Here is a 23,684-nt window from a genome sequence, read left to right as displayed (position 1 = left end):
TTTCCTTGTCTGGGTGACAAGCACGTGCCAAAGGCGAAGATAGCAAAAGCACCAGTGATGAGGGTGAATGATAGGCAAGGACCAGAAATGCTTCGCCTGCTTCATCTTTGCCCACAAACTCCCACTGTTTTCCGTCCGGTTTCCCACGTTGCATCCGGTGGAGCAGAGGTAACCGTGGGCAGGAGGACAGGGGAGGGGAGGTGGACTGGGTACGAGGTGTCCCCCTGCGGCGTTCCTTTGGCTCAGGTGGTAGCCCAGGGCTGGCCTTAGCGCGCCTGCGCAGGCCAGGCACCACTCGCGACCGCAGCATCCCTGAGCCCCGGGCGAGAGGAGGCGGCGCCCCGCCCCGCGCGGCCACGTGATGCGGGCGAGGGGATTGGAGCTGCGGCAGCGCGCGGCGACAGAGAGGAGCAGCGCTGGGCGCTCGTGGCGGGTCCTCCTCCTCCTCCACCCTCGGGCTTCTTGTCTCCGCTGCTCGCCACTGCTCGCCGCCCGCTTCCCCAGTCGGGGCGCCTGGAGGAGGAGGAGTCGCCGCTGCCAGCAGGGTCCCCGCCGCAGTCGCCCACCGTCCCTCCGGGCCTCTCTTCTCGCCACTGCTCGCACCTCTCCGCGCCACGATGGGGCTGCTGGACTCAGAGCCCGGCAGCGTCCTGAACGCAGTGTCCACGGCGTTCAACGACACCGTGGAGTTCTACCGCTGGACCTGGTCCATCGCAGGTACAGGCGAGGGGCCTCACCCATCTCCGCTGGCTGCTCCTTGGGTTGCCCACGGCGCAGACGCCAGTCCCCGGCCTCAGCGCCAGGCAAGGCCCTGCGCCCCCTACCCGGCGCCTTGAAGCGGTTGGGGGCGCCCGGGTCCCCGCAGAGCGTCTGTGCACTGGTTAATCGCATGCGAACGTTAAGACGTCCTCCTCCCTGCCCCCCCAATACTCCCATCTCTTCAGGTCCGCGGATGCAGGAGCTGGCTTAACCAGATGCTGCCAGTGCAGCCAAGAATCCACCCCGCCCTGACTCCCGCATTTCCCGAGCTCGCCTATTCTCTTCTGCACTGGTATTCCTTGTAGAGAGAGAGAGAGAGGCCTGGAGGCGGAGGAGAGCTGCGACTACACCTGTCTCTCCGCTACTTCAGCTGCCATGAAGGCTTTGATAAAGAGTGGTTACTCTTTATCGTCTTCCATTTAGCTAACCTCTTTGTAGTATAATTTCGACTGAAAAGTAAAACAGCATTATTTAGCCGCTTGAAGAACGTTGGTTTTTTTTTGTTTTGTTGTTGTTGTTAGTTTTTTGTGTTTTGTTTTATTTGTGGCTCCCCAGTAGCAAATCTGTTAGGCGACTTCTCTGCGAGGGCTTTGCGCAGTGCAGTGCCCTCAGGGGGAGGGGAAGGAAGGCAGTCCTTGGGCAGGGGGTCTCTGCAGCAGCACCTAGAGGTTGGCCAAGAAGCTTGCATAAGTACAGCGTGCTGAGATCGGCGAACTTTCCCTTTAGCTGTTAAGTTTGCAGGGCAGTGCTGTCATTGGGTGACTTGGGTAGTTTTCCTAGCGGAAGTAATTGTAACATAAATGTTCACATTTTAACATTTCTTCATTTGCTTTGTTGCCTATAAAACTTTCCTACATCTTAAACATTAAGTTTAAAGGATCCTAGGGATGGTTTGGGGCTTTAAATTTTTGTTGTCCGTTTGCAGTGTGACCCTGTATTCTAGCAAAGGAGGATATTAACAATATAGGTTATGATAACTGTCTTTAGAAGTGAAAAGTTTCATTTGTAGTTTCTGTTGCTAGGGCAAATGAGACAGTGTACAGTGGATATATATATATATATATACATACATACATACATACGTATATATATCAGTTGAAATTTGATGTATGTGCTGTGGACAAAATGCTTGCTGGAATTGTTTCTGTATGAGACAAATGCCTTTTCAACATGGAGGCTTCATTGACTTTTTTAAAAAGCGCGATATTTCTCAGGAGATCTCACATCTGACCGTAGGAGAGGCAGTAGTTCCCAAGCCTCGTAGCTGGAGATGGTTGAAAGGCAGTTGTCCTGGGACGATTGTTCCCTGAGTTTTTCTTGAATGCTATCACACTGATACTGCAATCCCTGGGGAAGAAGCACCCTTCCCTTCATCTCTGTGATACTGCTCTGAACATTGCATCAGAGCTTCCCCTTACACAACCGCACGGAGTTGAACATCAGACAAGCTGGCTGGCAGGTGGTGACTCGGTTGAGGTCCTCCAGCTGCCTTGCACCCAGAGCCACACCTAGGCGTTCTCAGTCCTGTCTCTCTTGGCTCCTTCCCATTCTGTAGCGTCCTCATCTCTCCTGAGTCTCAAGAAAGAAGAGTGGAGAGCAGAGCTAGAACATTAGCCTTCTGTAGTGCTTCATTCTTTCCAAATGAGTCTGAGAAAGACAGCGAACAGAGTTGGGAGTTTTGTGTGTTCACACATGCACACGCTTGTGCCTACACTTTTGAGGGGCTTATAAAATAATATACTATCATGGGCTACGCTTGAGAAATGAGTAGACGCGGGGACACTCAAGTGACCTCTTGCTAGCAGGTCAGTGGGAAGGTATTCATCCATGCTCTTGACTATCCACTTACGAAACCTGAGACTGCTTCCTCATCTCTGCCCCGAGCTGCCTTGTACAGGCAGAACTGCTTCTTAATCCATCAGAGGCTCAGCGGCTAGAGTCTGTTTGGGCCCTGCTGCAGCATGAGGAGGACCGCTGTTGAATAGTTCAGTTTCGTTTGCTTGCTTTTTAAACACATCTGGTGCTCCTTCTGGAGCTCCTGTGCTCACACCCCTAATGCTCGTGTGTGCTCTGTGTTCCTTCTGGGGGGCAGGTCACACCCCTCTTCTGAGAGCACCCCATTCTTCCTTGAATATTGAAAGCCTGGCTAAGGGGGGCTCCAGAGTAGAAAGGGAGGTTTATTCAGCGATGCTGAAGAGAAGTGGGTGAGTCAGATGTTTGGAAAGAGGAAAATAAAACTGGGTGGGAGACAGAGGTGCTCTTGGGAAATGGTTGTGACGAAAGGATACAATTATTCAGGAAAAGCAAGCTGAGCTAGGCGCCATGCCCGAGTGCCTTGCTGTAGGTGTATGCGGATCCTTCTTCCTTTTACTAGTTCCTTGGGTTTTTCTCTCCTGGAAGTTTCTACCTGAGCACAAGTAAAGTAATTCTACTTTGGATCGTCTTAATAAGAAGGTTACAGGTTGGGGTTGGGGATTTGGCTCAGTGGTAGGCGCTTGCCTAGCAAGCGCCCAGGCCCTGGGTTTGGTCCCCAGCTCCGGAAAAAAAAAAAAAAAAAAAAAAAGAAGAAGAAGGTTCCAGGTTTGTAGAGTGTATTTGACAGCCTAAGACTTTTTTAGTTAGCCTTAAAACAGATAGCTTCGAAATATAATTTCGTACTCTTCCAGCCAAAGGCATAGTGATCTACAAACCTGACTTTTCAACATCTCTCTCTCTCTCTCTCCCTCTCTCTCTCAAATAACAAATTTGTGCGTTCGCAAGATCAAGTCACTTTTATTGTGTCATTGACACTTTACATTTTGAAATTTAAGATCTAAAAGACTGTACTTTTAGAGAAAATAATAAATTTGACTTTCTTAAACCAAGCACTTGCAACAAGAAAGTTACTAATGCTTTTACCGGCAGGAGGAAGCATGGACTGAGGTGAGACTTCATTCTAGCTGCCCATCTTGGAGTTGGAGCTCTGAGGCCCCTGAATTTGCTTTTTCTTTTCTTTTCTGATTTTACTTTGTGTGAATGTGATTAGACTAAAAAAGTAACTAGTTAGGCTCTTTATGTAAAAATTTAAGCTGGCACATTTAAATAGTCCCACCCCACCCCATAAATGTTACATTGACTACTTTACCCACTGCCACCACTTTTCTTCTGGCTACTTGGTTACCTCCTGGAGCATGGTTACATGTCCTGTCATTGAAGTTTGCACTTAAACAGCAGAGTTATCTGGGTTCTTGAGTTTGCTTTGGAAGAGGCAGAAGGGAGAGAGGATAAGACCAGAGGTACAGGAGAGAGGCATCTCCTATATGATGATGACATACTTCAGAAGCCAGTCTTGTATAAGTTAACTGCACTTAGCTTATGTATAGTTCTTTAGTCCAATAATGTACTTGCCAGGCACAATCCGGGTCAGGGATGGAGGTCACTAGGTCGAAGTTCACAGAGTCTAAGGGAGTCAATCCTGGTTTGAGGGCCTGGGGACAATCAGGAGAGACCTTCTCTACTGTCATCTCAGTGTCTTCGCCCTGTGTGTCAGTCATGAGCCGTGAAGTCAGCAGATTGACTGGCTCTGTTTTCTGATAATTTTAGCAATTTCCCACAAGTCTCTTAGCCCCGCAGTGAGCGAGCTGATGGGAGACTAGGGCAAAGGTGTCAATGGCAAAGGGAGTAGGGGCTGAACTGGGGACTGAACCGGGGAAACCGGGACTTCGAAAGGACCAGTGAGTCACTTGGACCTGCTGTGGGCGGGGATGCTTAATGCAACTATAATAAGCTGGATGGAGTCAGAAGAGGTTTATCGTATGACTTACCAGGCTGCAGGGGAGGAAGACAGGTTTTAAATGGTGTACAGAACGTTGATATTCATTTTATTTGACATAGTTAATGTGTAGTTTTCGTTTGTGTTCATTTCTAAAATAGGTTTTGTTTGGATTTGATGGGAAATATGTATATGTAAGAGAACAAGTGTTCTCTCTCCCTCTCCCTCTCCTCCCCCCCCTCAAGGGTTAGGGTTTGAGGTAGGGTTTGTGAAACACATCAAGCTCACTGTGTAGCCAAGGCTAACCCCAAGGTCTTTACCTTTCACCTCCCACTACCATGATTACAGGTGCACACTCTAGCACAAAAACAAAAGTGTGGGGGAATAGCGACCTTCTAGAACCTCCCATGGTCAGTGTTGTTACTGATGTCATCTCACCCTCTCTGAAGCTTCTGTGAGGTCCACACAACTTTAGGGGGGTTGCTATGTTGATATTTTTCCTCTCCTACAGTCTGACTTGAGATAGCATAAGCCCTCGGACATCAATGGCTGATACTCCCTTACCCTCTTTGTCTTATAGCAGCATACCCCTCATGGTCAGATAATAGTGTGGCAAACAGAGTTTGTAGACTGGTGTGGTTTGCTTATCGAGATAGGTTTTAAGATCAAAAAGGTCTTGGACAATGGTTTTGTGATCTTGTAAGGGATAAAGTACCTGTTCATCCTTTTAAAAACTCACTGTTTTAATTTTCTTAAACCATGTAAGTAATGATGTCACATGATATTATTACATATGATATTACATACATGCTAAATATCATGGATGACTTTACATGATATGAGTTTTCCCCTGAGCCACTACTCTTGCATATGTATCCTGGCAGAGAAGAGTTATTTAATGAAGTGTGTCTTTTCTCACTTTCTGTGCCTTTGTTTTCCCCAGATACTACAATCTTTTGTCTATATAAAATGAACCAAGGCTTTGCATCAGAGTCTATTATTATTTAAAAATCATAAGGGTCTGGACACTTAGAAAAGAGAAGGGTGGGAGATACATAGTTTTCAGAATCTGGAAACAGATACATAGTTTCTGGGTTAGCCTCCTAGTGTGCTCAGCCAATAGTCCTCTACCCACAGTCTTCTCCCTGCAGCTCTAGCCAGCCTGGGTAAGTTCCTGGCCCTCCAGTAAAGCAATGCCTGCTTACCTTTCTCTCCTTACAGTATTCCCTTGCTCATTTGCTTCTGTCTACCACTCCAGATACCATATAGCCTTGCTTCCCAACTGCAGGTCCTCCGACATCAAGCATTGTGTTTAGCCATCGCTGGCTTTGCGCCATTTTCTTTTAAATGACCCTAGTCGTGAATTATATAAACCATCATTACGATCTGCCTCATCCTCAACGTGCCCAAGAGACTCTCTCTCTTGCTCTTATGCAAGTGGCAAGAGATGTTTCCCTCACTCTAGCTTTGGTTGTCAGTTTTGAAAGAGAGTCTCACTGATGTAATCCAGTCCTTGAAGTTATGATTCTCCTGTCTCAGTTTCCTGAGTGCTCACACTATAGTCAGGTACCTTGCATAATTTTGATTAGTGATGTCTTGGGGTAATAAAGTTTTAGATGACACTAAATTGCAGACAGGTTCCCCAGCCCCTTTTGTTGTGTGGGGGATTGAACTTCAGGCCTCCACCCATGCCAAGTAAGCATTTTACCATTGAGTGTTTTTTTTAGCTCTGTAGAAAGTTTTTTTTTTAAATTTTGTTCATCAGTCATAATTTCAGTTGGTGCCCACTAAACCTAATGAATCAACTGTCAAATCATTTAGTCGCTCATGGCAGAGATACAAAGTCATATAATCACTCTTTTTGTCTTTCATACATGCAGAAACATTGTGATGTGAGAACTGAGGGTAGTAGGACACAGAGGATGGAAAGACTTAAGGTCTGAGAACCAGGTGACCTGGCTTCAGTCATGAGGCCACTGCTACTGAGTGTGGGGTTTCTCCAACAGTCCTCAACATTGTTTTCCTGTAAATCCAGAGGACTGAATTATGTAATAGTCTTTAGGTTCTTCCTGGATCCATGGTTCTTTTGTGTAGACCAGGCTGGTCTTGAACTCACAGAGACCTGCCTGCCTCTGCCTCTTGAGTACTGGGATTAAAGGCATGTGCCACCATTCTCTGCTTGACCTATAATTCTGTATAGATGCTACTCTTCTGTTCTTTGAATAGAGAGAGCACTTTCAATGGCATATGTCAGTTATTAATTTGAAAATCTTTTTTTTATGATTTAAGTGTTTTCTAACACCTTCTTAGTGCCTCCCCATTGGTAAAAAATAGTACACTTGTTATTAGCCATTTTTTGCCTGGTCTTGCCTGTTCTGCAAGAGCCATGTAGAGGAATAGAGAAATGAAGGATAAAGAGTCTGGTCTATTGCCTGAAACAGCACCGTGTGACCATCCATCACCAGAGCTGTTTAATTATGTCAGTGTGCCTTGAATAACCACAAGTGAGCTAACTTGCCAAAAACAGAACAGCAGTAACAGAAAAAGTATAAATGATTTCAATTCCTTAGTAATTCTATCATGTGATGTACAGCTTCTAAAGATGGCTTCTTACATAGTCTGGGCAAGTTATCAGTATTTCTTCGTGTCTTTTTATAAGGGTTACTTGTGTGAGTAGTGTATGCGCGTGCGTGGATGAATGAAGTGTACCTTTGGAAGCTAGAGAGGGCACCATTGCCATTGGAGCCGGAGTTACAGATGGTTGTGAGCTACACATCTTAGTTAGGTTTTGATTGTGGTGAAAAGACTCCATGACCAAGGCAACTTTTATAAGAACAACATTTAATTGGGGCTGGCTTATAGGTCCAGAGGTTCAGTCCATTATCATCACAGTGGGAGCAGGGCAGCATGCAGGCAGGCATGGTGCAGGAGGAGCTGAGTTCTACATCTTCATCTGAAGGCCGCTAGGAGACTGACGCCCATGAGGCTAGGGAGAGAGTCTCATTGCTTGCCCCGACAGTGACACACATCCTCTAACAAGACCACACCCCCTAATAGTGCCACTCTCTGGGCCAAGCAGATTCAAACCACCACACCTAAGCACTGGAAATCAACTTGGTTCCTGTACAAGAGCAGCAAGTGCTCCTCGCCGCTGCCATCTCTTCAGCCCCATTGCTACCTGTACATATGAAAATTTAACTCTCAGTACATGCCACCCACCAGCAGCTCCTCTGTGTGGTCTGCTCAGCACACTTCCATAGAACGGCAGCTTAAATAGAAGCCTACACCTAATATTACTTTTATTTTTTTCTTTAGGAAAACACATACTTTTCTATAACATTATTAAACTTTTCAGTGATAAATATTTTCTATTTGATAATTCCCAACAAGTTTGGAGAGCATGGCTTAAGATATTTATTAAACTGCTAACGTGCTTTTGATGTATGTACCTCAGTGAATCACTGTATTTATTTAAAAACCCTCCTGTCTTTTTCCCTCAGAAGGTTGTCATTGCTAAGCAAATATCTTAGTATGGTATTTGTTTATGTTTTATTTGTATCTTGGGGTTTATATGACAAGATTCATCAGTCCTCTGAAGGAATCAGTTTGTCTGATGAAATCAGACACTCCTTTGTGATTCTGAATGGGAGCATTTGAAGGAGTCCACATCTCTGTTTTCATTTTTATTTACCAAATATGGACTCGGGCACACATCTGTATATTAATGCATCTCACGTGTGTGTGTGTGTGTGTGTGTGTGTGTGTGTGTGTGTGTGTGTGTGTGTATTAATGCAGCTCACATGTGTGTGTGTGTTAATGCATCTCACGTGTGTGGTTAATGCAACTCACATGTGTATAGTTAATGACGCTCACATGTGTGTGTATGTGTTAATGCATCTCACATATCAGTCATTCCTTGTTGATAGTTGCTTTGCACCATAGCCAAGAGGCAGAAACAGCTGAGCCACATCCGCCGATGACTCGTCAACACGGTGGAACATGGAGAATACTTTTCAGTTTGCAAGGAAATTTTTACACCATATCCAGATGACTCCAGGGGGCACTGAACTCCAACACAACAGGACAGAGATGTGTCATCTTACTCACATGGGCTTTCTAAAGTAATTAATAGAAACAGAAATTAAAACTGTGTTTGGCAGGGCTGGAAAGAGAACGAACCGCCTGGGGAATTGGTGTTTAAGAGGTTTGAAGTTTCCGTTTTGCAATGCGACACCGGTTGTGGAGATTGGCTGTGCATAGCATTCTGAGTGTGTTTGCTAGTGCCAGCAATGTGTTCTTAACACAATTACAGTGATAAACTCCAGGTTTTACACTGAGGAAAATTTGTGTTCACTCACAAAACAACAACAACAACAAAATAACCCGAAACCAAAAACAAAGAAGAAGACATTATGACAAGGGGGTGGATACCTGTGGAAGTGAGAAGTAGGGACTAGAAAGGGGATGGGGGGGCTGCAATTAAAGTGTATCACATGCATGTATGCAGGAATCAAAATGAAACCCATTATTATGTATAATTAATATGGGCTAATAAAACATAGGAAGAACTCCACACACTATAAAATTAATATAACGGCATTCCTAAACTTGACCTTTCTTCAGTATTGGTTCATGAAACAAATGGTTCTTTTGTCTTTCAGCTTAATGTAAAATGGCCTTGTAAAGAGAATACAGGGTGTCGCCAACCGACCAGAAAGTTTTAGCTTTGCATTTTGCTTTAGTTTTACAGAACTCCAGAAGACAGGCTTGGAACATTTTATTTGCTTCTATCTGCTTAGGAATCCCCGAGGTTCACACAAGTGAGGGAATGTGCTGTGTTGTTCCTAGCCTGAGGCTTATTTTATCCCCACACCAGTCAGGAAACAAGTCTTCAGGTCTCTCGCCTATGCATCTTTCTAGCTGATCTTTCTCACTGCCACCCCACCTACGTAGCACTACTACATTCTTATTCCTGTGAGACAGCACAGACATGTATGTAGGCAAAACATGCATACATGTTTTTAAAAGAAACTGAAAAGTGGTATTTTCTTAAATAAATCTATATGCTGACATATATATTTAAGATATAAGACATGTATCCTGAGATGCAATTGTCTTCCATAAGATAGAATTGTTAGAAATGTTAATTTATTATGTTCAAAGTGATTATGAACTTACTTGCCAAATGGCGTGAGACGGGTGCTACCAGCTACTGTTAATTAGTAAAAATTCAGGTTGGGATAACACTCTGCCCAGTGAGTATTTAGTTTATAGGAGCGTTAAAGACAAAGAGCCCCACCTCATGCACATCCACACACGTACACACACACACACACACACACACACACACACACACACACACACACACACAAATGCTACAAGCCCTTTAACAATAGGACGCATCACTGTGATTTTCTTAAAGCTTTGAGATCATTGGCAATGCTCAGCATTGTTTGGACTCATACAAGGAGAGTTCATGAAACAGGGAGAGGAGAAAATTGCTTGCCTGCCTTCTGGTCTTGACTTGTAGGACACATGGTATCATTTCCATCTTCCAGACGGCCCTGTCGATACAAATGTTTTCCCCACTGCATGTGTCCCTTTCTCTTGAACTGGCTTGAATGATGCGCTGGTCCTTAAACTATGAGTCAGGCATCCCTGGCAATTTACGACGCTCACTGCCATCCATGAACTGCCTGCTGCCGCCCCTAAGGACTCTGTGAGGCCACAGTAGTGTTCCTTAATCCCTGTGTCTTCATCCTTCACAGCATTCCTTCATTAGGTATTTCTTAACTGTCTGGAGACGGGGAAAGGCGTAGAACCACACGGCTTTCCTTCCGTCACACAGCATTGGCTGTCATTCCTTTATCACTGATGCTGACGGAGTGCCAGGCGCTGTAGCCAGGGCTTTGACTGTCGTCACATTTATTTAATTCTTACGCTCTTTGAGTTGTGTGCCATGGTTATTTTCTTCTCGAGAGCAAATTGACTTTTCCTCCCAAGTCAGAACTCAGTCTAAGTAGCATGTATCGCACACTGATTTGATCTCCCAACAGTCTTTGGTTTTATCCTTTGCAGCATCCAAACTCAACCCTTTTCTGTATTCTGCAGGCAACTGCAGGCTTTTCCTTCCCTTTAACCTTTACTATGATCTCTGTTTAGACTCACTACCAAACTATTTTTCTCTCTTCACTTTACCTCCCCTCCCCCTTGGCTGACTGCTACATAACTGGGTTAGTAAACTAGTTTGAAATACTCTGAGGCCGTCAGACACTCATCCTACCCCCCTTTTCATTTATTTATGTATTTATTTTTTAATTATTTTATTCATTACAGCCCAACTGCAGCCCCCTCCTTTCCTCCCAGTCCCACCTTCCTGCTCCATTTCCCTTCCCCTCCCGTTCTCCTCAGAGAAGGGGAGCCCCCCTCCTGTGTCCCCCACGTACCAACCTGCCCTGGGACATCAAGTCACATCAGGACTAAGCACGTCCTCTGCCACTGAGGCCAGACAAGGCAGCCAAGCTAGTGGAAAGGGATCCAAAGGCAGGCAACAGAGTCCAAGTCAGATGGCTCCCACTCCATTGAGGACTTAGTTCTGACATCGTGAATAAACTCCCAAGGCTGGTCTGGCTAGTGGTCCTTAGACTTGTGGTTTTCTTTTGATAATGGCAGATCACACAGATGAGAGCGTTGTTAGAAGCAAAGAGAAAGTGGCTGGTTCCTCCAGGTAGAGTCAGGGACCGACTCAAAGACATCTGGGGCGGTCTGGGCGGGATGAGGATTCTGAGGTAATGCTCCAGGGAAGAGAGATTCTGTGCCCACCAGTCCCAGATGATGACACTTCACCGGTATATTGACCACACTTTAATAGAAAGGAGTAAAGGGAGTATTGCTACTTTCCTTTGTTTAATACTGTAGAAAAAGTAGAAGTTTTAAATGGATTTAAGTTATTATTATAAACCAGGTAATGGGCCAAGCCTGGAGGTGCATACCAATGACCCAGCACTCCCTCCCCCAACCCCTATGTTGCTTCTGCCATCCAGGTGGGCAGGGAATGCGTCATTTTTCTTGCCTCAGCATCATGATTAGGTGGGACTATGATGTGTGCCATACCCTGGGATCCAGTTCTTGATGTGAGTCTTATCTTTTGTCCACATGTTCTGTGAGCCTTCCCAGGGCATCATCCACCACCCATGACTGGTTTCTTCCTGCAGACCTGGGTCCATCTGTTCTAGGAATCTAGATCGTCTAAAACCGTTTAATTTTACTAATGTTTTCTTCTGGGATGTGATAGTGGAATTCTACTAGAGAGAAAGTTCATTTTGGCAGGTGGAAATCCTGATCTACAAGAACAACCTTTTAGCTCAGCCTTTCAGAGAAAAAGTAGGCCAATTAGAGTTTCCCAAGGCTTCATTAGAAGCAGAGATTACCTGAGCTACTTAAAACCTACGGGACTAGTGGTATTTCATTCTTTATTACATTTTGTTCTATGTAGCCTTTAAAAATGATTTTGAAAATAGCCTTTCAACATAATTTGAAAATTAAACTAGCGAGGCCTGGGCAGGACGGCTTGGCAGGTAAAGGGGCTTGTGGTGCAGGCCCGACAACCCGAGTTCAACCCCCAGATCCCATGTATAAAGGTAGAAGGGGAGAAGTGACTTCCCAGAGTTGTCCTCTGACCTCCATACACACAGCATGGTACATGTGCGTGTACTGAAAAGGAGGGAGGGACTTAGAGAATCCCTGTGGGCTGGGAACACTGAAGTTCATTAAATCTTCCCTTATCAACTCTCAAGGTAATGAGTTCCTCAAACAAAGAAGGAAGGGACAGAGGGATAGATGGATGGAGAGAGGGAGGGAGGGCACAGTTGATTCCAGTGTCTGGCTATTTTCTCTCCCCTACCTCTGAGACCGATTTGCTGTCTTTTGCCTCCTCTCCCTGTGTAACTCCAGGCACAGACCTTTTTGCTTCCCCCCCATTCTGTGCACTTGACTTGCTTGTGATCTGGTGTGATTCTCATGGCTTCTGTCTCACGTCTGCTGCCCTGGCAGTTGCGCTGCATCCCGGGAGCCTCCTGGCTGCCTCACCTAGGGACCACTTAGGTACATCACCCAGGGATGTTTAAACATTTCCTGCTCACTTTCTCCTGGGCCTTCTTGCTGGTGTAGTCTACACTGTCCTGACTTTCCCAGTTGCCTCCTGACCATAAATATGGCTGGAATTCTGAAATGTTCCCCCTTTCCCTCTCGAATCTGTACCTGTCTCCAGATGTATAGCGCTTCTTTCCCTTGTGATGTTCTTGTTGTCTCCCATCCAGAGCAACATCTGGAGCCTGAGATTCCATCACCTCATGTGTCTTAGAGCCAAGAAGCATCGTAGTCCAGTTGGGCCCAGCTGGAGAGGTGTCAGTTCAGATCATGGGATGGACCTGGGAGTCAGGGCATTAACTAGCACCTCCTCCTTATTCTCCAGTACAGATGGACCCGTCATGGTGTCCATGCTTCCCAACAATCCCCTTCCCTTGCAGCCTCTCCTTCACTGATACCAGATTCTTGTCAAACAGCAAAAGGAGCTCTGGGTCAGTTTCTCTAATTCTCTTCTCTGAAGCAGGACTTCTCTGCCTGCCTGGCATATTCCCTTTTCCTGGAGTAGAAGTTTAGATGCCTGTAGTTAAGCCATGTTCTGTCCACTTTCCTGTCCTCTTGCTCAATTTGGACTCTTATCCTGCAGCAGAGTAGATGAGTTTTCAAGTCTGTCCTTCCCTCCTATAAATGATAAACTTTGATAGGTCAGTGACCAAGTGATCTGTGCATGAATGTATGTATACACAGACACACAGACACAGACACAGACACAGACACAGACACAGACACACACACACACACACACACACACACACTTACTCACAAAGGTAAAGTTGTTGGCTTCAGTGCTACATGTCATAAGGTACAAATGAAGTTAGAAACAAAAATGTGTCCCTGGTGTGTGAAAGCTCACCTGCTGGCTGTGTTGACACACATCTATAATTCTAGCACTGGGGCGGTAGAGGCAGATAGATCTCCTTGAGTTCAAGGCAATTGTGTTATGCATAGGGAATTTCAGGCTAGCAAGGGATACATCGTCAGACACTGTCTCAGTAAATAAATAAGTATCCATTTCAGATGAACATACCCCCTTTATTTTTTTTTATAGTTAACATTTGAGTAATTACGTATGAATTTTTAGTATAGGTAAAATGTGGTTATTCTCCAAGCTGACACCTAGAAGCAGATTGGTCCAGCTTGCCGTGGGCCTCTTGAAACAGTAACTAAGTTATAGATATAAACCATTGTAACCTTTAAGGAAGAGGCTTGAAGACACGTGCCTGTCATTCTAAATCCAAGATGTTGAGGTACAAGAATCCTGCTGTCTCAAAGGAAAAACCAAACCAAAACAAAGTGCAAACACTTATTTGGAGTAAAGTGGAGGAGTATGGAGAATCCCAGATACACAGACAGTGCAGCATCCCTGGAAATGGCTGCAGCCTGCCAACCACTCCTGGAGCTTGCTGCTGTCTTGTTAAGGCTGGAGAATCACAAATCTGATTCACCACCTCCCCTCCCCTATTTATAGATGGAGGAAACGTAGGGGGACTGTGCTGTAGCATCCTGTGCACCATGGCAGGACCAGTGCTGGAGCTGTCATTCACTGACTGCGTCCTGTATACTCCATTATTTCTTCTTCTCTGGCTTCTTAACTGGGTCTCAGCCTCCCTTAGTGCTTGATAATTGTAGAGCCTTCAGCTTCTCACTGTGTCTTCCCCTGCCTGTCCTTGATAGTCCTCTTAAAGTCATCGCTGAATGAGAGAATGAGACAGTGTACCACTAGCACTGCAAGCTAGACATAGTTCTACCACTGTTTGGGAGGCTGAGGCAGAGGCATCAACCTGAACTCAAATGTTCAAGCCCAGGCTGGACAACAGAGTAAGACCCCTTAGCTTTGCTCAAAAACACTGAAGGAATACATTGTTTACTCTTAATTTCTGGCTAATTTTGGTGCCTGGCTTTCTTTGTTTTGTATTTGTTTGCATAAGCTAATGTGTGTATATGTATTCATATACGTGTGTGTGTGTGTGTGTGTGTGTGTGTGTGTGTGTGTGTGTGTGTGTGTGTGTGTATGTAGACAAGAGGTTGATTCTGGGTGTCTTTCTTAATTGCTTGACACCTGGTTTTTTGAGCTTGAGTCTCTTGGATGGGGCAAGTTCCAGGGGTCCTCCTATGTCTGCCTCTCCAGCACTTGGGTGATAAGCGTGCACAGCCACTCCCAATTTTACATGAACTCTAGGGATCAGACTCAGGTCCTCATATTTGCATGGCAAGTATTTTACTGACCTAGCCTTCCCTCCAGCCCCTGAACCTGTCGTTCTAATTTTTCTTTCTGTCCTTGCTACTTGGAACTTCTTTGAAGTCAATAGGAATCCTTCGTGTGGTGGAATAAAAGGTGAGACAGAATCCAGGATCTTAAGGCCTCTTTCCAGCAGAGTTCATTTTCCTTTCTCTGAGGCTGACTATCCCATTAATAATGCATTGGCTCTTGACCTCCGTGTGGTAAGCCAGTAAGACCCTGGAGCAACTCTGCTGTGACCTAGAACAAGACCTTAAGCTTCTGGAATCTGTCCACATCAGGGAAGACCTAGGTTGATAAGCATCTTGTGTTTTATATGGTGGCTTCTGTCGGGGAAACATGTTTATAGGAAGACAATTATCACTGAGGGATGACCTGTCTTCTAAGCCCCACACAGCCATGACAGTCATGTGCCCTTTGACAAATGTCAGCACAAGTCAACATGGTTTAAGTCTCTTATTTTTTAATTTAAGTCTGGTTGAATGTGATTTGATCAATGTAATCACAGTTATCATGAACAGTAGGCCTCCTTTGTAAAGTAGGAAATAAAATCCGATTGCAGTTTTTCCTGTTCCCATGTATGTTCTTCTTAAATTAATAATATCTCGTTCTCCTTTTTAAAAATATATATTTTTTGTTTTTTTAAGATTATATATACTTGTATAATTTCTCTTTTTCCTCTTCTCCCTCCAAACTGTCCCATGTACTCTTCTCCCTCTGTCCTTCAAATTCACCATCATATCATTTTCCTTAATTGGTGGTGGTGGGAGCAGCAGTGTGTGTGTGTGTGTGTGTGTGTGTGTGTGTGTGTGTGTAGGGAGGTATATTCCCTGTACTATGTTTTCAGGGCTGACCATTTGAGTAACCAATTCATGTGCTCTTCCCTGGGGAAGGCTATTTCTTCTACTTTCAGCATCCCATAGCTATCTATAGTTCTTTGTGTAGAATTCAGACCTCATGGATTTCCCCAAGTCCATATTCTTATGTCCCTGGGTATCATCTTTGTTCGAGTCATCTTTAGACTGCCATATTGGTGAGAATTAATGGATATTGCTTCTGACATTTCTAAGAGACATCATCTCACGGCTTTTACTATTTTCTACTCCCTTCTGCAATGATTCCTGAGTCTTGGGTGTTGTATATTTGGGGCTGGGCTCTACAACGCTACTTTTTTATCTGTTGTGGTTTTCCACAATGGCCTCTGTCTATGGCAAAGAAAAGGATTTTTTTTTTTGACAAGTGGTGAGAACTATGCATATCCAGCCAGACCCTAGAGGAGAATATCCCCTTCTTTGTTCTGTTGAGGCAGGGTAGGAGATTGGCCTCAAACAGTCTTTCTGCCTGAATGCCCCCCTACCCTCTCACCTTTTGATCAATTTATTTCATTGAAACTCTAGTAAATATGGTACTTCCTGGCTTGAAAGATTATCTCATGAAACCTAATGTTTTCTTGTGTCTTATTTTCAACTGACAGTATATAGAAATAGACGAATGTGTGTTTATGCATATGTACAGGTGCGCATGCGTATGTATGTATGCACACAGACACAAAGGGAGATCCTCTCTTTACCTCTGAGCCACACCCCCGCCTGATTTGTGTATTTTAAAACAGTATTCTAATAGTTATCTAATTCAGAACCGTTTTGCATATATAGTTGTAGTAAACAAGTACATTTTAATTGAGGTTACTGTAATTAGTATATTACATTCACTTAGGATGGATTCTAGAAACTGGCTAAAAGCCTTTTTTCCTTTATTTTACAAATAAACTGTGCCAAAAATAGAATGTTAAATGTGTTTTGTATCACCAAAAGTAGATATTTGATTATAAAAGATAAAACAGATATTTGATTATAAAAATTGAAATTCTGTTTAACACGAGAAATGTAAACTTTAACCTTAATATACTTTAGATAGAGATTTTCTTAATCTATTAATTCATTATCATTTCTTTTCTAATCAATGTTATATTACATTATAAGACTAATTGATGGTTGCATATTTAAATATTGTATGCAATCAATTTACTTTAAATGAAATTATTTGTTCTATATGTATTTACACATATATGAATAAGTGAAGTTAAGCATAAAATTCATTTTTCATCAATAATAAGATTGATAACACATTATCAATAGGAAAGCAGCAAGCCTGTCTTGAATAGGGCTACTGTTTGAGAGAAATTAAAATCATAAAGACATTACCTTAGTTCCTCATGTATGATTGAATAGTAACTCTTATCTCTAGACCTATTCTATCTCATGGCCTACATTGCCCCAAACCTCATCAGTGCAAAGCACAGTGCCACACTTCTACACTGCCACACTTGCCACACTGCCTGTTAAATTTCATTGGCTTAGTGCAGAAGATTAGTGGTTTTTGAAATAATTATTCTTATGTTATGAGGTCTTCACTTTCAACTCAAGTTATCTTCCATATTTTTAGTGCATTTCCTGTTGTTTCTTTGATTCTCTATAAAACACACCATGTAATCTAAGTAAAGCATTGATTTTCCATCAATACTTGTAGGACCCAGCTATGCTCATATTAGTTTTATATGCCATGTATTTTCCTGGGGACAATGATTTGCACTTAGTCTAATTATAGAATTAGGACATTTGAATGCCTAAGAGAATTTTGTTTTGTAAGATGTACACTGCTCAGTAAATGGCATGTCGTTTGATTCTCTCCGTAGATAAACGTGTAGAAGACTGGCCGTTGATGCAGTCTCCATGGCCAACACTAAGCATAAGCACGCTCTATCTCCTGTTCGTGTGGCTGGGGCCGAAATGGATGAAAGACCGAGAGCCATTTCAAATGCGCTTAGTGCTCATAATCTATAATTTTGGCATGGTTTTGCTTAACCTTTTCATCTTCAGAGAGGTATGTTTATTAACTTTAGTAATCCTCCAGGATTGTTGGAAATAATTTAAAAATGAGACCCCATGAATCTACCCTTGCAGCCTTGCATGGAGTGTAGGATAGCTGTTTAGATGAGACTTTGAGGCAAGCATAGAATGAATTTTCACTATAGCCTTAGTAACTGGTTTGTCATGGGACTATACCTGCCCAGTATGGAAGGCTGTTATTAGAGGTGAGAGAGGCGTGTTTCTAGGATGTTTGCACATATTTGACATTTAGTGAGCAACAAGAGCTACCCAGAACCCTTCTTCATCAGTTTCAGGCCTGACAACCTGATCAAAACACTTGTAAGTGTGAGTTTCGCATTAAACCATCTTATGTAATTTGCCATATTGTGTGCGGGAGCTGAAAGGAGTTGGCTGTTATGCAGGTGTGGCTACTTAATCATCAGAATTTTCTGGACATCAGCAAATTCTCCAGGGTATTTTGAAAGAAAATCCGGAAGGCTGGAATTGGCAGGGTCCTTTCAAGTGGCTAAAGTCTGAGGAATTTCTTCTTGAGAGACTTAGTAAAATTCCATATGGGCTGATGGCTAACCAGAGGTACTGAGTAAATGAACCCTTCTTTAGAGAAGCTTCCCAACGACAACTTAACCTAAAGACTCTCAACTTCACAAATGCTCTTGTTTGACGGTTACACACCACCTTAGATCAAGATATAAATCAGTCAAGGCAGGACAACTTTCAGCTCAGAATCCAAAGAGTTTTATCTCTTACACTCCCGGGTAGCAATCCAGGTAAAGGGAAGTCAGGGCAGGAACTAAAGGCAGGAACCTGGAGGCAGGAACTGAGGCAGAAGCCACAGAGGAACATTGCTTCCTGACTCGCTCTCTGGTAGCTTGCTCAGCCAGCTTTTTAGAGCACATACTGCCCAGGGGTGGCCCCACCCACAGCGAGCGGACCCTCCAACGCCAGCCATCAGTCATGAAAGTGCTCTACATGCTTACTCACAGGGCTTTCTGGTAGGGGTATTTTCTGAATTGACATTCCTTCTTCCCAAATGACTTAGCTTGTATCAAATTGGCAAAAATCTAGCAAGCACAGCTGCTGTAAAAATTCCTCTTTGACTGAGTTGGCGTTATATAGAACTAGCATCCACAGTAGTTTAGAAACGTTAAATGTATCTTTCCAATGGTGAATTATGCTAAAGATGTAACATCTTGCCTATGCAAGTTTAATTATAGGAACTAATAAGCTACTATCTACATAATGGAAAATATGTATTTGATTAGTCAATGTCTTGGTGAAAAAGAGTATGCTTGCTTTTTATTTAGCCTTTATTAAAATTATAGTATGGGGTTGGGGATTTAGCTCAGTGGTAGAGCGCTTGCCTAGCAAGCGCAAGGCCCTGGGTTCGGTCCCCAGCTCCGAAAAAAAGAAAAAAAATAAAATAAAATTATAGTAAAGCTATCACACAAAGGATTTTAGAACATTGCATGTCAGTTCAGGGCTGGAAATGAGAAACCCTGTCTCAAATGCAGTCGTACAGCGTTTGACCCGTATGTGAAGTCCTGAGTTTGACCCTCAGCTCTACTAAAGAACAAGAAAAAAACTTTATTTTTTTTTTTTTTTTTTTTTTCGGTGCTGGGGACCGAACCCGGCCTTGCGCTTCCCAGGCAAGCGCTCTACCACTGAGCCAAATCCCCAACCCCAGAAAAAAACTTTAAAATGTTTAGTGCACTTGAAATGTTTTTAAAGAAAATAACTGCTTTCACAACACTTGAAACAATTGTGAGTCAAATTTACTGTTTCCAATGCTGTGTTTTCTAAACCTTTACTCCAAATGTTAATCCCTTTGTCCCCAGCTATTCATGGGATCATACAACGCAGGATACAGCTATATTTGCCAGTCAGTGGATTATTCTAATGACGTTAATGAAGTCAGGGTGAGTATGCCAGTGAAAGTCGTTGATGACTACAGTTTAACTTCACAGGCTCTCAGGCCATAAAAAATACAGTATTGTATGGGATTAGCATGTGTTGAGTGTGGAAGAGAAAGCTCTGTTTGCCTTTAAAACACATAATTGGGAAATCTGGCTTTATACCTCCAGTGTGCTTTTTTATTGGGTGTTGAAAGAGTGAACATGATGGAATTGCTACTATCCAGTACTTTAAAATAGGCCATGTAAGTGGAGAGGCGGTGGCTCACACCTTTAATCCTAGCAGTTAGGAGGCAGAGACAGGCAGATCTCTGAATCTGAGGCCAGCCTGGTCTACAGAGTGAGTTCCAGGACAGCCTAGGCTACACAGAGAAACCCTGCCTCAAACACACACACACACACACACACACACACACACACACACACACACACACACACACGTCATGCATTATTTGATATTTTTATTTTTTCTCAGGCGTGATAGTACATGCCTTTAATTCTAGCACTATGGATGAAGAGGCAGACAGATCTCTGAATTCAAGGCCAAGCCAGTCCTTTAGCAAGTTCCATGCCAGTCAGTGCTACATCATGAGACTGTGTCTCCAAGTTTGTTTTTAAACTTTTGTGACAAAAATAGAAACTACAAAAGAAAGCTAACTTATTTGAGGAAAACATTTTAATTATACAATACTTAGGAAAGGCACAAGATAACTCATATGGGTATGAAATTGATTTTTATTGAATTTGTAAAAAACAATATAAACAATATAAGGCTCCATTTTCCCCAGTCATCTATATCAGTAAAATTATCATTTAAGTGGAAGGAATAGCAAATTGTTACCCATTTAGCGAACTCTTAAATCTGTGACTCCTATACATATTATACACAACAAACCCAGTTTGCATACATATGTGTGCTTTGTGTGTCCCATGTATCTGTTTTATATATATATGTGTAATAATGCTATATGTATGTAATAGCATACATTGGGAAAATAAATAATGTTGTAGCATGAATTTTAGGAACTGTAACCAAATTGTTTTAATGTACTTAGGACTTCATGTCCAGATCATTTCCCAGTCACGCTGTTGCTTGACTCCATTTGCCCGCTGCATGTGTGTGGAGCCTGCCTTTGTATGCATATAGTATCAGGGCCTGGACCATAGGAGCAAGAAGACAGATTAAGTCTCTGCCTGCAAAGAGCTCATGTTTTGGTGTGGTCTGGAAGGCATGTAGTCAGCATGTCAGGAAACAGTTAAAGTAAAGCCCAGGGTGTGGCTGAGAGACCGAGCAAGGTTGCTTCATTCAGACTCACAGAATATATTAACTCTATTGCCAAAGATTCTCCTCAGTGAAGAGCTGGCCCCCTGTCAAAGGTGGGAAAAGGAGAAAGGCTGGACTTGACCTTCTCTCAGGAGTACACTTAGGAAGCACCCTGGGTCAGGCAGTGTGTTCATATTAGGATAAAGCCTCAATGTTACTTTGCTGATTGTGAATCCACTGCTGACACACTCAGACTTCACCCACTTTGGTGAGGGGATATCCCACTCAGTCAACAGCATTCAACAGCACTCTTTCAGTTAAAAAAAAAGCTATTGTGAAAACACACCCAGCACCCCCCACCCCCCAAATATCTCGTAGCTGAGCAGATTGCGGCCCTCCCTCTACCCGCCTCGCCCATCTAAGAGTGAACTTGGTGAAATGAGCCTTGTACTCAGACTCCTTTCTTGTGTGCATTGCATGTTCCAAAGTGTGGGCCCTCGTTTTGATGTATCCTATTCACAGATAGCTAGTGCAGTTTACAGACTAAGTAGAAAAGTCATTACATATGAACTGGGCTAGCTTAGAGGTCCACATGGAGGAAAAACGGCCTCGTCTCTTTCCTCCTACAGTTTACCGTGCTAAAATGGAGAGTTACTTTATCTTACAGTGGGCATCAGTTACTGTGGGTAGACTAAACTGTGTCAAGCAGCTTTTCAGCTCATTCTGTGGCCCATAACAATGCTGCTCAGACTGTGTAAGTGCCTACCGGCTGATAAATACAAGAGTTTATTTTGTTTCTGGACTGGCCCTTTTTCTTCCTCTATGTTGGGGAATACTTATTCATTAATGTCTGATTCTAGAAGTGACAATAACAAATTAAGAACTTCAAATTGCCATGAAGTCCTGGTAATGATTCCAGCACTTAAAAAAATAATTTTGTTTTTCAGAAGCAAAAGCCAAAACATGAGCAAATACTCATACTCAGATGTGGGTATAAAATGAGGACAGGATCTTAGCCTTCTGTCTTAGAAAGGTTTATAAATATACTTCAGTTATGCACTGATTTAATTTTTAGTTTTATCCACAATTATTACCAGAAATCTATACAGAGGTTACAGTTTGGTCATTGTTATCGTCAGATCCTTGCAGAATGATTTAAAACATATTCAGAGGTCACCTCTTCTTGAATCCTTAATCCCCCAGCAAGTCACATAATCGTTTTGTACCATCTGGTGTCTTAATTAGAGCCCGAGAAAAGACTTACTTGTGTAAACAGGATTATATTTGTGACCTAGGAAATAGTTGTTGTTTTCGAATTGATCATTTTAAAGACTATACTAACACAGGCTGCAGGGATTAGCTACCTTTTGTACAGTTAAAGGGAAGTGGGGGAAAATGTTAGACTAGCTGTTATGTAAACATAGGGTCTGTAGGAAACAGCTAAAATACCCAAAGATACGTTGTTTTCTCTACAATCTGCAAAGCATAGCAGTGTGACAGGTGTAGTGCTCAGAAGCTGGATACTGCCTGGCTGTAAGCAGAGAAAGCTTGGGTTTGTTTTCTGATGGGTACACAGTTAGGTCTCAAACCTACCTAGCGGAAGAACGATTGCATGCCTTGTACGTTTTGTATGCTGTGCTCTGCAGTTTTCAACAGAGTAGAAGCCCACACCGCGGTGTGATTTCGTTTTATAGTGTGCCTTTCCTTCCCCTTTACAGATAGCTGCTGCCCTGTGGTGGTACTTTGTATCCAAAGGAGTCGAGTATTTGGACACAGTGTTTTTTATCCTGAGGAAGAAAAACAACCAGGTGTCTTTCCTTCACGTGTACCATCACTGCACCATGTTCACACTGTGGTGGATTGGAATCAAGTGGGTGGCAGGAGGCCAAGGTGAGAGACCCACACGTCTGCCTGAACCCCCCCCCCCTAGTACTTGGAGGGAGGTAGATTCACCTACTGTGTGTGTCAGTAAGCTTGCTTTTGTGGTTAATCCTCTCCGTTCCTATTCATCCCTCTTCTTAAAAACTTCAGCTTTTCAGTCATTGGACACCTAAAGACTTGTCCCCAAGGTGGACATAAACCACTAAGCCTAAACACCAGAAAACAGTACTTGCTTGAGTGGGAAAAGGAGCTGATGGACAGTTCTGATCTGATAGAAACTGAGATACAACGCCTCAGGTTCAGTCCAAGCCCTCAGCTTACCCCTGCTGTGACACAGACCCTGGGTAACTCCATTGCTTCCCATTTAAATGAACTTTTACACAGCCTCCTTAGTACTAAAGAGGCTCAGAAGTCACAGCCGGGCAGAGAGTTGCTCTAGTCTCTCAGGTGGCTGTAGACTAGGGGTGATGTGTGCAGGCTGAGCTGGAAACAGCCCTTTCCTGGGGATGCGTGCGACTATTGACAGTGTACACATTTCACACTGAACACTTGCTAGTAACGTTAAAGTGAAACTCTGTACATCTAAACTGACCCTCAGCTTACATCATGACGAAATGCATTGGTGTACACACGCCTTAATTAGTATTCTAAAGAGGAGTGCTGTTGAATTCGACTGAGTGGGACATTGCTGTATAGACTAAAAGAATTGATCACTCAGTATATAATGCTGTCGTGTTTAAAACCATGTTGAAACCTAAGAAATGAGTGTTACTTACCCCTGGTGTGCACATTAGTGTCTCCAGAGGCGATAATGTAATACACATAAACCCTTGGAAGCACCCGA

At 43.4% G+C, this 23,684-nt stretch overlaps 1 protein-coding gene across 1 annotated transcript in view; it reads left to right on the top strand.

Moving 5' to 3' along the window:
• The first annotated feature begins 374 nt into the window (after positions 1–374).
• Positions 375–23,684, top strand: part of Elovl4 (ELOVL fatty acid elongase 4) — a 28,235-nt gene continuing 4,925 nt past the window's right edge. Inside the window, exons 1-4 of the mRNA XM_032909876.1 lie at positions 375–717; positions 17,590–17,777; positions 19,621–19,701; positions 22,678–22,849. Of these exons, the coding sequence (XP_032765767.1) occupies positions 618–717; positions 17,590–17,777; positions 19,621–19,701; positions 22,678–22,849 (541 nt within the window). The 5' untranslated portion in view covers positions 375–617. The remainder of the gene's footprint in view (positions 718–17,589; positions 17,778–19,620; positions 19,702–22,677; positions 22,850–23,684) is intronic.

Source organism: Rattus rattus, chromosome 8 (genome assembly GCF_011064425.1).
Source record: "Rattus rattus isolate New Zealand chromosome 8, Rrattus_CSIRO_v1, whole genome shotgun sequence".
NCBI lineage: Eukaryota > Metazoa > Chordata > Mammalia > Rodentia > Muridae > Rattus > Rattus rattus.
The sequence above is the reverse complement of the archived record's forward strand: the minus strand, read 5'-3'. Positions and strand labels throughout refer to the sequence as shown.